Source organism: Amia ocellicauda, chromosome 13 (assembly GCF_036373705.1).
Source record: "Amia ocellicauda isolate fAmiCal2 chromosome 13, fAmiCal2.hap1, whole genome shotgun sequence".
NCBI classification, from domain to species: domain Eukaryota; kingdom Metazoa; phylum Chordata; class Actinopteri; order Amiiformes; family Amiidae; genus Amia; species Amia ocellicauda.
The window spans coordinates 25,652,172-25,665,315 of NC_089862.1; the positions used below are offsets into that span (position 1 = coordinate 25,652,172).

Sequence of the window (13,144 nt, forward strand, 5' to 3'; positions counted from 1 at the left end):
GGCGTCTGCTAAGAGATACATAATAACCATTTCTACCTTTTATTATATAACCGCAGTGATAAAACTCTAAGGTGATATTGTGATTTACACCCCAATACGAGGTGGCAGTAACACGTGTAGTGAGCATCGATTCAGTATTGAATGTTTTTCTGTGTTCCTTAATGCTACGTCAAAAGCATGAGATCAAAACATCTCCAAAACAACCAATAAGCGGCATCCACTGCGGACATGTTTTGACGTCATCGCAATCATGCGCAGTAAGAGTTTTGGTTAGGTGTCCACTTTATGCCTGACTGTTTATTTTTTTATATTACAATATATAAGCACAATATAATGAGTTGCACTTTTGTTTTCCTAAAAATACAGTTTGACGCATTTTATATGCTCTGGGGAAGAGGGAAAACAGGACGCCCGCAAGCAAATCCTTTTCAAGATATTTCAGGCGAACTAAGGCAGACAAGAAACAAACGGCCAGTGCCTGGCGCCAAAATTCAAGTACACCAAATCAGAAAAGGAAATATCAGGGATATTGGTGTTGTTTACGGTGCATTATTTTTTGTAACCTGTTGTGTATAACAAAGTGCCTTTCTTGTACCCCAGCAACAACAACAAAATCTAAAAACTGCCGGGAGACGTGTGTTTAACATTACCGAGAGAGTTGGGATCTTGGAGTGAAAGATGTACATCAAATCTATAATCGTGGAAGGGTTCAAGTCTTACGCCCACCGGACGGAGATCTGCGGGTTTGACCCGTTGTTTAACGCCATCACCGGGCTCAACGGCAGCGGCAAGTCCAACATCCTCGACTCCATCTGCTTCCTGCTGGGCATCTCCAACCTGACCCAGGTAACCGGCCACCACACGGGACGCCACACGGACCTCCATTGTTCAGATCGTTTCTGCATTTTTACATCGGCACTAACCCCTGTGTTTGCTTTTTTTGAGCAGATTCGCTTTATTTTATGTAGCCTATTTTATAGCTGCAAACACCGTGGATTCATGACACGTGTGGAAATATGTTTAACAATTGCCAAACACGTTCAATATCTTTCTCCCGGCAAGCCAGTCTACATACACCTACTAACTGTATTAACGTATTTGTAGTACGATAGTGTGTGCATGTTCTATATTGGTGTGGCTGGTCAGTCGAAAAGATACAGAATTAAAAACTCGTTATGTAGACTACTGAAAAGGTGCATGGCTTTATAAATCTCAGTTCAGATTTGTTTTTGGTGTGAGTGATGGGCAGGTCAAGAACATAGCTCTTCCAAATAAGAATTGCTTACATATTAGTTTGCATTCACACTAGACTGACATGTTGTCGCTTATAATTGGCGATTTCCGCCTCTATAGTACGCTATTCTTCCCACTTCAGTCTAAGGAGGTTAGTTTCATGTAATACTGGCCATTTTTCATTTAGGTCCGAGCATCTAATCTTCAGGACTTGGTCTACAAAAATGGCCAAGCTGGGATCACAAAAGCCACGGTTTCCATTACCTTTGACAACTCTGACAAGAAGCAGAGTCCTCTGGGATTTGAGACACACGACGAGATCACCGTCACCAGACAGGTGTGTCTGTCTTGTCATTTTAATAAACCCATAGCAGCTAGTCATGAGTTTTGATATTTGATATTTGCCTTCATTCACAAAAATGCAATTATTCATTATATTCTTAGAAGTGTGTTTATATTGTCTACTTAAAGCAAACATCTTAAAAATATAGAAAATAGTAAGGTAGAACTAGATGTAATTTAATGTATAATTATTTTTATCATCATCTCTCTTTGGATTAAATAAACAATAATGCTTGTATTTATATCTCCAACTTTATGCTTGGGGGAAGCAACTGAGTGAAACTGATTTTCAGTTTTGCATGAAGAATATATAGACTAGCTATGTAAAACCTTTTTTAAGTTGTGCATGTTTTGTTGTTGTTGGCAGTATTAGTGCTGAGCATGTTATGATGTCTTCTGTGGAGTTGTCAGCCTGTTTTTTCAATCAGCATCTTTTTTATTCCCCCACCCAAAGGTGGTTATTGGCGGGAGAAACAAGTACCTTATCAATGGAGTAAATGCCAATAACACCCGTGTGCAGGACTTATTTTGTTCAGTTGGCCTCAATGTCAACAACCCCCACTTTCTCATCATGCAGGTAAGACTTGAAGCTATGAATCAACTGTCATTTCTGCTTCTTAAGAAGGATCCTAAAACTGATTGAAACTCATTAGGATGTTAACAATGAAATAAAAATTACAGGTATATAGCATCATGTGGGGAAGTAGGCATTACTTGTCATAACCCTGTAACTTGTTCTTTTAACATTTTGTTTTGATATTTTTGTAAATTCAAAATAACTCAGGTATTTGTATTTATTTTTAATGTTTCAGGGGAGAATTACTAAGGTTCTAAACATGAAGCCACCTGAGGTAAGACTTTCTCAGTATGTTTTTTCATGTGCTTATATCCATGCACAAATGAAAACCTTGCTATCAGGGATTGATGCTTCTACAGGAACATAGTGTTCAAGCTGTTTGAGGAAGCAGATAGCCTTTTCTGTCTCTTGACCATTTGTGTACATCTTCAGATCCTGGCAATGATTGAAGAGGCAGCTGGAACCAGGATGTATGAGTGCAAGAAGCTCAGTGCACAGAAAACTATTGAAAAGAAGGAGGTCAAGCTCAAGGAAATCCAGACAGTATGTGGTTAGCCTTACAGTGCACATTTTTTTAGAAATGTAGGTGGGTTGTAGCAGTGATCTTTTTAATGATTGCATTTTTGTTTTTCTTCAGATTCTACAAGAAGAGATCACACCAACCTTGGAGAAACTAAAGAAGGTAAATTAATGCAGGCAATTAGGGGATACAGAAAATGTTCTTTAAATGTATGTTCCCTTCTGTTAAGCTTAAAGTCTTATTAAATCTTTGTCCTGTAGGAAAGATCGTCCTACTTGGCTTACCAGAAGGTGATGAGAGAGCTGGAGCATTTCAGTCGTCTGTATGTGGCCTATCAGTTTGTTTGTGCTGAGGAGACCAAGCTTAAATCATCTGAAGACTTGAAGGAGATGCAGGACAACATCACGAAGCTGCAGGAGAACATGACAGAAAATGAGAATAAAGTGAAGGAGCTCTCTCAAGAAATTGCTGATCTGGAGAAAAAAAGAGATAAGGTACCGTGAATGTGTGCTTTGCTTCAGGAAGGCTTATTTAATTATTAAGAGGAACCTGGGTGACTTTGGTAGAAATGACTTTCAATGTTTTTATGGAGTGCAGACATTTGTATTTTAGATGAGGCAACATGCTCAATCTATGTGAGTTTCAGTAGGCATATTGGAATGCAGACCTTATCTTCTGTAAATGTCAAGTACTGTTCTTTCTGTACTGTGATTGTTACTGCAGGATGTTGGAGGCATCTTGAGGTCCCTAGAAGATGCCCTATCTGATGTACAGAAGGTGGATGCCAAAGCCCAGAGCACTCTGGATCTGAAGAAACAGAACCTGAAGGGGGAGGAGAAGAAGCGAAAAGAGCTGGTTAAAATCATGGAGGAGGTAGGAGACTGAACTAAAACATTTTATTAACTGAAACAGCTTAACCGTGATATCTTGAAGGTTAATTTGGTAAATTACCTTCCAAATAGAGAATATTTTCTATTGAGAGCTTTGGCAGTGTCTGTGACTGTTCATTCCTCCCTCAGGATCGTAAGGTCTTGGCAGCAAAGGAGAATGAGGTGAAGAAAATAACCGATAAGCTCAAGGCCATTCAGGAGGAAGGACAGAAGGACAACGAGGCCCTGGCTGCCGCCCAGCAACATTTCAACAGTGTCTCGACAGGACTGTCCAGCAACGAGGATGGAGAGGCAGCCACACTGGCCGGCCAGATGATGACATGCAAAAATGACACGAGCAAGGCAGATACTGAGGCCAAGCAGGTGAGACTGGCACTGCTTCTCTTGGGAGGAGTCAGTGAGCCTTGATAAAGTGCTTCAGTTCAAATAATCCAGCTCTACTGTGCATGTGTTCATCTACGAGTATAACTTTTTCACTGCATGTGTTAGCTATTTATGAACATTCTTAAAATATTTTGACTTGCTCTCCTACATATACAAAGAACAAGCTTTAATTTAGCATCTTATTCTAGTGCTACCTGCCATCATCTGATAAATGCAGGTTTCCCTACTGTTAAGGGGAATAAATAATAAAGTTAACACTGTTCTTGGTTTACGTTTATTTTTTTTTACTTTAGGCCCAAATGAAACTGAAACATGCCCAGCAAGAGCTGAAGACCAAGCAGGCTGAAGTTAAAAAGATGGATGGTGGATACAAAAAGGACCAGGATGCCTTTGAAGCTGTGAAAAAGTGCAAAGAGAAGTTGGAAGCTGAGATGAATAAGCTAAACTATGAAGGTTGGAAAATTAAGTGAACTTTAATGTAGTCTGAGATTCAAGTTTTTAATGTGTAGTTTGGCGAAATATCCATCTTTTATTATTTTTTTTTTTTAAGACGGAAAGGAAGAGAATCTTATTGAGAAAAGGAGGCAGATATCCCGTGAGGTTAATAAACTGAGGGAGACTTATGAGTCCTTGATGGCTAGGTTCCCAAATTTAAGATTTGATTACACGTGAGTATTATTTATTTGTTGTTCTGTTTATTGGAATAGAGAAATCCTGTTCACACTGTTTTTTTAAAAGGACAAAGTCCACAAGAAAATATATTTGTACTGAAACCAATTTAATTTATTTTGCAATCAGGTCTAAAGTGCTCAAGTGAAAATAGCAGCTGTTTCTGTTTATTTAAAATAAGTCTAGAGGGAAAGAAACTAGCAAGGTTTTTTGTTCATGTATTCATCTGAATGTATGTTTGTACTGCAGATGTACTTCTTAAATCAGTGCTGGGAGCATTTTTAAATTTTATATATTTTATATTAGTTGATTACAAAGTTGATATTTTTAGGCTTATTTCTCTCAAAATCCCCACAAATATTGATGCCAATACCACCAACAGCACAGATGTCCGTATGCTACGTGGCATGAGACTATATTTCTGCTTGTTACAGAAACCCAGAAAAGAACTGGGACAGTAGCCGTGTGAAAGGGCTTGTCGCCAACCTGATTTCTGTCAAAGATCCCTCTACTGCCACCGCTCTGGAAGTAGTGGCTGGAGGGCGCCTCTATAATGTGGTGGTGGATACAGAGGTGAGTACTGCTATTGATTGACTGAAGAATACTTCATATATGCTTTGAGTTGTTTGATCGATTATTTAAAATAATACCCTTTACCTTGAGCAAGGTACTTCAATTACTGGAGTTAAAACTCAGCTGTATACATGGGTAATTGTATGCAAAAATAAATGGATTATATTGTAAAAATGATAAATCACTCTGGAATTTGGTGTCTGCTAAGTAAATAACCAGTATAACTGGAAGAGTATACTTGAAAAACTCTTGCAGATCTTTTATTTTGCTTTATTCTTATTTTTTAATAATACTTAAATGTAAATAATGCCTCTCGGTTTGAAGAAGTCATAGCAAATGGAGACTAGATTCTTGTTCTGTTTAACTGAATGTTATAGGTGACGGGAAAGAAGATCCTGGAGAAAGGTGAACTCAAACGAAGGTACACCATCATTCCACTGAACAAAATTTCAGCCAGGTGTCTGAACGATGGTGTTGTAAAGACTGCGAAGAGTTTGGTGAGTATTACCAAACTGGTTCAAGGTTTTCCTTGTTCTAAAGTTAAAGTTCGTAAAGTTAAATACATAGGTAGAGCTGTAGTTTGGGATTTTAAAATTGTGTAAAATAATTGTGACCCTTGACAATCATTGTATCCAGAACCCATCTTGCTACACTGTTATTAATCTGTTAATTCTGAGGCTAAATTATGCTTCATAATTTTAACATGCCACTGTGATTTTGACTTGAATGCAACGGGTGGGTTATAATTGTCCTGGGGTGCCTTTTTCAGGTCGGAGCTGACAATGTTCACACTGCTCTGTCCTTGGTGGGCTATGAGTCAGACCTTCGGAAAGCAATGGAGTATGTCTTTGGATCCACAATGGTTTGCGATTGTTTAGACAACGCCAAGAAAGTGACTTTTGATAAACGCATCATGACAAAAACTGTCACTCTCGGTGGAGATGTCTTTGATCCCCAAGGAACTCTGAGTGGAGGTAACTACTTTAAGTATTTAAGAAATGTCACTGGGGGCTGGGCTTGTCTGTAGCCCTTAGCTTTTGGGAGATTGATTAGTTGCTAATAACCCATTTTGTCTCAACAATCAAGTAAAATACATAGACAAGATGTTTACAGTGATTTGATTGGAGAATTTCTTGTCACCTAATGAGCTGTTTTCATATGAATTTGTATAATGGGTTTTTGAATACCAGAGCTTAGAAGCAACTTGTTTATTATTAAGCATTTGTATTAGCTTTAAGAGGCCTCCCTCTCCCTTACAGGTTTGTTCCTTTTCGTTAGCACTGTATGAATTACAACAATGTCACATCACTTGGACAGGAAACTTACTCCCCCTGGGATCCAATCTTTTTCTAGTGGAAGTGTAATGATTCTGTCCTAAAATATATATACAGTATCTTAAACTACTGTAAAACATATGTATTGCTTATAATTGGTAACCATTATTTTGAATGTAGGAAAGTTTTTGGTGTGTGTTGCGAATAAGCAAATGTAGCACGATTTTCCTCCAGTGTGGTTTATACAGTAATTGCTGATATCAGCAATGCAAAATAAATTTGTGTTTTTAACGCATCAGGATGCCTGGGATACTGAAGCCAAACGCTCTCGCGCTCTCTCTCTCCCAGGAGCCCGGACTCAGACGGCCTCAGTCCTGTCCAAGCTGCAGGAGTTGAAGGATGTTCAGGATGATTTGGCAACCAAAGAAGCAGAGCTGCAGGCAGTAGAGAAGGAACTGAGCAGCTTGAAGGGAATTGCAGAGAAGTAAGTGTGTTGTAAAACTAACTGCTCTCCTAAAACATCAAAGTGACCTTTGAGATAATATGTAAACAGACAGCTAGAATGATCTACACTTCATACAATGGGTTTTACTGTGTTGTGTGCACCATCATAAACCCCATAAAATCCCTGTTTCAGATACCGACAGTTGAAACAGCAGCTGGACATGAAGTGTGAGGAAGCCGAGATTTTGCAGACCAAGCTTCAGCAGAGCACTTACCACAAGCAGCAGGAAGAGCTTGACACTCTGAGAAAGACTATTGGTACTGCATATACTTTGTTCATTGTATACATTTTTTGTATGTATTCTATAATGTTCATCTCATTCATTGGACGATAATATTTTGGATTTATATAGCACCTTTCATTCCGAAGGATCCCAAAGCCCTTTACATTCATATTTATACACATACACAAATGTTTTGGAAACAACCACAATAAAATCAAATTGACAAGAAGAGTGGAAGCGATTATTGTGCTCGCTGTTTTCTTAGCTCTGGTCTTTGTTTATTCCAGAGGAAAGCCAAGAGATACTTGAAAAGACCAAAGAGATCCAGAAGAAGGCTGAGGAGAAGTACAAAGTGCTGGAGAGCAAGATGAAAAACGCCAAGGCAGAGCGGGAGAAGGAGCTGAAAGAGGCCCAACAGAAACTCAATGCAGCAAAAAACAAAGCGGATGCTTTTAACAAGAAAATGAAAGAGAAGCAACAGGTGGAACCTTAATGTTACACATTTAGCAATTTATTAGGACTTTTCCACACTTCCACACTTTCTAGAGTGAAATTAAACACTTTTGTCTCTTCCAGGAAACGGACGCATTGTCCCTGGAACTGGAGCAGATGAAGAGAGAGCAGGTTGGATATCAGCAGCAGATCGACGCTGTGGACGAGGCGATCAAATCCATTCAGGAGCAGATAGACAGCATGGCCTCTGATGTCTCCAGTAACAAGGTAAGCCCACACTTGGCACCTAACCTTAAATCACTGATTGTAACCCACACTGCACGGCTGTCTTCATCTAGGGCGGCGGTGGTGTGAGTTACTCCAGCCGTTACAGCTCAGCTGCCGTGCGAAGACAGACCGCTGTCAGCCAGAACTTCGCTTGCTGCATAAGCTCGTAATTGACAACAGGTTCCCATGTGAATTGCTTTTGGTTATAGGAAGCAGTGAAGAAGGCACAAGATGACCTTGCCAAACAGAATGAGATCATTATGGTTCAAAACAAAGAGATCGAAGGCAAATCTGCTGAGGCGTCCAAGATGAGAGAACAGAACAACGAGTCCCAGCTTAAAATCAAGGAGCTGGAACACAACATCAACAAGCACAAGAAGGAGAGTGCCGACGCCTCTGCCAGAGTAGGTCACATGGGTGCTTTCCTGTCAGTGCTTGTTGGCATTTAACTGACTCAGTTTTCTATTTTTTTTTTTTTTTTTTACCTTAAATGAAATGTAAAAATGGTGTTTAGTTTGTTTCTTGGTAATTTGATGAAGGTCTGTTTTGAATGCATTGACGCTAATTTTCTTTAATGAACTTCAGATTTGGTCAAAATTTGTTTTGGTGAATTTGAGAATTCTTAATTCCCATTTTAGTTTCTTTGTTTATTCATAGGTGGGTATAATAAATATTTGAAATAGGATTGTTCTCTTCTTGAAACTATGAACTGTAGTGCCGGTCCATCACAAAAAGTATAAAATTAACCTTTTGGCTTAATGAGGCCAAAGTGTTTTTTCTTTGCTTTGGAAATGCTAGGATATAAATGTACCAGATTTTCACCAGTGTTTTCAAAGATGTATTAGTTTTTGTTTTTTTCCTGGACAGTTAACGAAGATGCTGTCTGATAATGAGTGGATTTCATCTGAGAAGCATCTCTTTGGGCAGCCCAACACTGCCTATGATTTCAAAGCTAACAATCCCAAGGAGACTGCTCAGCGACTTAAAAAACTCCAGGAGTCAAAGGAGAAGCTGGAAAGAAATGTCAGCATGAGAGCAATGAACATGCTCAGTCAAGTCGAGGAGAAGGTAATGTGCTTTGTGTAGGGTTCTTGGGTTTACAGTGCTTCGGCACTGACACCGCTACCCTAGTGTCATGATTTGACATTCTAGTAGGTTCTGCTGTACGTTTTCTGAACGCCACATGCACCATTGTGAACCTTGCAGCTTCTAGAATTACATCTGAATACTTCTGTAGAGGACAAGGTCAAAAACATGGTTGCTTAAGACATATTTATGTATTTTATTCATTAATGTGACACATTATTTAGTCTAATGCACATATTATTTATTGAAAACATACCCGTAAATGCATTTGATAGTTTTAAGTTATTGTAAGCACCACATTAGCTTCAGAGTGGATGTGACCATTCATCAGCTACATATTCAGTGCATAGGAGTTTTAAGTGTCCTGCTTGTGAACATTAGCTCAAGGGGAATGCATAGCTTGCAGAAATGAGTGACATTATCTTGCCCTTCTTAGAGCAAGAGTTTGACATTCTTTACTTCTCTATACTAGTACAATGATCTGATGAAGAAGAAACGAATTGTTGAAAACGACAAGTCTAAAATTCTGAAAACCATAGAAGAACTGGACCAGAAAAAAAATGAAGCACTTAATGTTGCATGGCAAAAGGTAAGGATTGCTTCTGTAAACTACCACAGCTGACATTTTTAAGCACTTTTGACTCGGTGATAAGAGTTCCAGAACCCTTCAATTGTTGCATTTGCCTTCTGAGACGTATCTTTCAGTACAGCCTGTGCAAGTCTCTAGGTTGGAAAAAAGATTAACACTGTCCTTATGCTACTAACAAACTGCTTAAAACTGAACTGGCAATATTGGACAAAATTATGTTAAGTGTTATGAACCCAAGAACATTGTTTTTCAAATGTATTGTCCTGCATGCATGAAGATAAATACATTTCCCTGTGAGGTCTCTACACTCTTCAATGCATTATATTAATGTAATAATATATTATGTCAGATGGCTAGTTTTGACAACCATTCATGCATTATTGAAAATACCTGTTAAAAAAAAAATATTGAAAATACTTTTTCCACCAGGAAGATAAAATCTTTTGCTTTACAAAATAATAAATTACATTGTTGTGTAGGATGCAATGAATTTAATTTTTGTAACTGAATTATGCCAAATCCAAGACACGCATGATTGTCAGAATCTGCTTTTCTCATTAACATCCTTGGTAATGAAAACCATGTCTAGACTGCAAATGGAGGAAAAGAGGCAGGAAATTAACGTCCTAATGAACAAATATTTGACAAGCCGCACGTTTGATGCATTAAACTGTTTAAAGGGGATGACTCAGAAATGCCTGTGAAGTGACTGCCCTATCAGAGAGTACTACCTTGTGTTGGTGAGGTCAGTGTGCAGACGTTTCCTTGGTGAAGTGAAGTGTTATTGTGTGGATGTTACCAGGTGAACAAAGACTTCGGCTCCATCTTCTCGACCCTACTCCCGGGGTCCGATGCCAAGCTGGAGCCTCCAGAGGGCCGCAGTGTTCTGGACGGCCTGGAGTTCAAGGTGGCGCTGGGAAACACCTGGAAGGAAAATCTCACAGAGCTGAGTGGGGGTCAAAGGTTAATTCCCTTTTGAAATTGAGATGGGTTTCTGTGCCACAGATGGACTGAAGTGCTGAACTAGTCTATGTACAGTAAAACTAGCAATCAAGGATGTCAGGAAAGTCAAAACTGGATTAATGCTCTATTCTTGATGTGTTCCCTTTCCCCTGATAGGGGTCAACTGCTTAGCAGAGAGGAATATTAATTTGACTGAATCTTATCCATGGATAACAAAAATGTACTTATCATAGTCAATTAATAAAATCTATAGTCTTTTTATCATTTTAACTTGTATAGTAATTGAAGCAAGTTTTAAATGTCATATTTTAAGATAAATGCATAGAGAGATGTGTGACTGCCGATGTGTTGCAGGTCTCTCGTGGCCTTGTCCCTGATTCTGGCCATGCTGCTATTCAACCCGGCACCCATCTACATCTTGGATGAGGTGGACGCAGCGCTGGACCTCTCCCATACGCAGAATATTGGGCAGATGCTGCGCACCCACTTCACCCGCTCACAGGTACGTGCTGTCCTCTGCCCGGGGCCTTCCCACACTTGCATACTCAGGAATCTGCGTAGTCTGGTTGGAGAAAATGCAATTAATATTTAACATCTAGTTCCAGAGATTAAAAAGCATGACTATCCTGTTACTGGAATTTAAGATCTATATTAGTGTTTCTACCTGTTAAGGTCTGAAATTCAGCAGTAAGGGTTTAATTTGTAAATGGACTGTTTCTCTTCCAGTTCATCGTCGTCTCCCTGAAGGATGGTATGTTCACCAATGCCAACGTCCTATTCAAGACCAAGTTTGTGGACGGAGTTTCAACAGTGTCCAGGTTCACTCAGAGTCAAAATAACACCACCGGGCAAAACCGGCCTGATAAATCAAAATCAAGACAAAAGGAAAAGATGGTGCATTGAGGACTGAACTCTTCTCTGTGACATATGACCCAATTTAAGTTCCTTCAGTTTTATAAAATAAGCTTATTTCTGAAACGCTTATATGTTTTGCACATCCTGTTGTTTTAATTTGCAGTGTAATTATATTTGAATGTTGGGAAGTATGGAGGCTCTTTGCTTAAGTGTAACATGTCAGCTGGTTTTCTCACTTATAATCACTGAAACCTTTTAAAATGTATCTGTACAACTCATTGTCTGCTATTTTCTGTGCATTGTTTCTAATAAATGTTTTTGAATTTCTTTGACAAAGTTCTACTTAGCATTGTAATACTATTTAATTTGTAATAGTCAGTAATATTTCAAATCATATCACTTTTATATAATATGTAGGTTTTCTAAAATAAAACCTTACATTGATATACTACAGTAAGTCGTATACCTCTCACTGGATTAAGTGGACAAATAAATTAATGAATAGTGAAATACTGTATACTTCTCCCCTAGCAAAAATACATACACATATAGGTTCACAATAAAGCAATTTTATTCATACATCTTGTTTAGGACAAATTCACAAGAAGAAATTCAAAAGATAGTGCATGCCTCTTCTATTTACCAACTTTGGTATGGTTACTTTAGTTTTGAAAATTCAATTATAGACACACCTTTAAAACATGCAAGTGGAGTAGTATCATTTATCAAGAGACATTGCACTAAAATCTTTCCTGAACAAATCACTTTTCCAAAAAGCTGGCCTTTTCCAATTCTCCACTACAGTAAAGCAGTTAAAGTGGCAAACTGCAGCAGCAACATGGGCCCATTGTGGGCACAATACAGTGTTTAAAATGAACATGGTGCAATAACTATTAAATATGGCAATTAGATCCACAATTAAACATTTCATTTTATCATAGGATTAAAAATTATTTTCATAGGTATGGTCAATTTAATTGCAGTGGGATGCAGAGTATAAAATACTGTAACTGAGTTGTTATACTTCATTGAATATACCACATTGAACTCTGTAAATGACACTGCAACTGACGTGGCTGTGGTTGCACTCATTACCCATAGTCCACCTCACCTTCTAAATCTCTAACAAGCTAACCCCTCATCTGCAAAAACACAGCTTTATTTTAAAACGGTTCCAGATGTAGGAAGTTCCAGGGAATATTAACTTCCTATTCTAAGCCATTTATTCATCGTACGGTAACAGCCTTGAGCATTTAATTTTTTTTCTTTTACATACATGGGAACATCAAATATTAATAGCAAAACTTTTTGAGCCTGCAGTTTAGCTGAAAAAAGCCCAAAAACATTGAAATCGGGCACGTAGCAATGGAGACTGGCCAGCCACATGTCTTGGAGAGTAAGCGAATCTGCATGTCAAGACTAGAAGGAAGGATGATGGAATCCCAGTTCACGAGTGCCTCTGGATCAGCTTCCGCAGCTCCGCAGCCCTCTCCCTCAGCTCCGGTCTGCTGTCCGACCCCATGGGCGTGAGGGAGTTCACCAGCTGATCTCTGCTCTTGGAGGTCAAGCTTCCCCACTGTCCATTCTCTGGAATAGTCAGTAAACACACAGCAATCACTCCAGCTGCTTATGACCTCATGTCCAGAGAAAAAAGGATGACTCCCATTACATATCTTTTATTTGTGAGGTTTAGTTCTCACATTATGCAGAGTTATGCAGCCTGGCATTGGCGTTATTAAAA

At 38.9% G+C, this 13,144-nt stretch overlaps 2 protein-coding genes across 2 annotated transcripts in view; one reads left to right on the plus strand and one right to left on the minus strand.

Annotated features, from left to right (window-relative positions):
• Positions 1-395: 395 nt before the first annotated feature.
• Positions 396-11,742, plus strand: smc2 (structural maintenance of chromosomes 2). Its single transcript, XM_066720361.1, has 24 exons — positions 396-846; positions 1,421-1,570; positions 2,030-2,152; positions 2,388-2,426; positions 2,585-2,695; positions 2,790-2,834; positions 2,933-3,166; positions 3,396-3,545; positions 3,692-3,925; positions 4,240-4,399; positions 4,497-4,614; positions 5,050-5,188; positions 5,566-5,685; positions 5,958-6,162; positions 6,811-6,946; positions 7,100-7,224; positions 7,478-7,671; positions 7,767-7,910; positions 8,120-8,314; positions 8,778-8,978; positions 9,469-9,585; positions 10,388-10,548; positions 10,903-11,050; positions 11,275-11,742. The coding sequence occupies exons 1-24, from the start codon at positions 679-681 to the stop codon at positions 11,449-11,451; spliced, it is 3,594 nt and encodes a 1,197-aa protein (XP_066576458.1). The 5' UTR covers positions 396-678; the 3' UTR covers positions 11,452-11,742.
• A 214-nt stretch (positions 11,743-11,956) lies between these two features.
• ecpas (Ecm29 proteasome adaptor and scaffold) overlaps positions 11,957-13,144 on the minus strand; it is a 32,608-nt gene continuing 31,420 nt past the window's right edge. Inside the window, exon 49 of the mRNA XM_066720360.1 lies at positions 11,957-12,990. Coding sequence (XP_066576457.1) covers positions 12,851-12,990 — 140 coding nt within the window. The 3' untranslated portion in view covers positions 11,957-12,850. The remainder of the gene's footprint in view (positions 12,991-13,144) is intronic.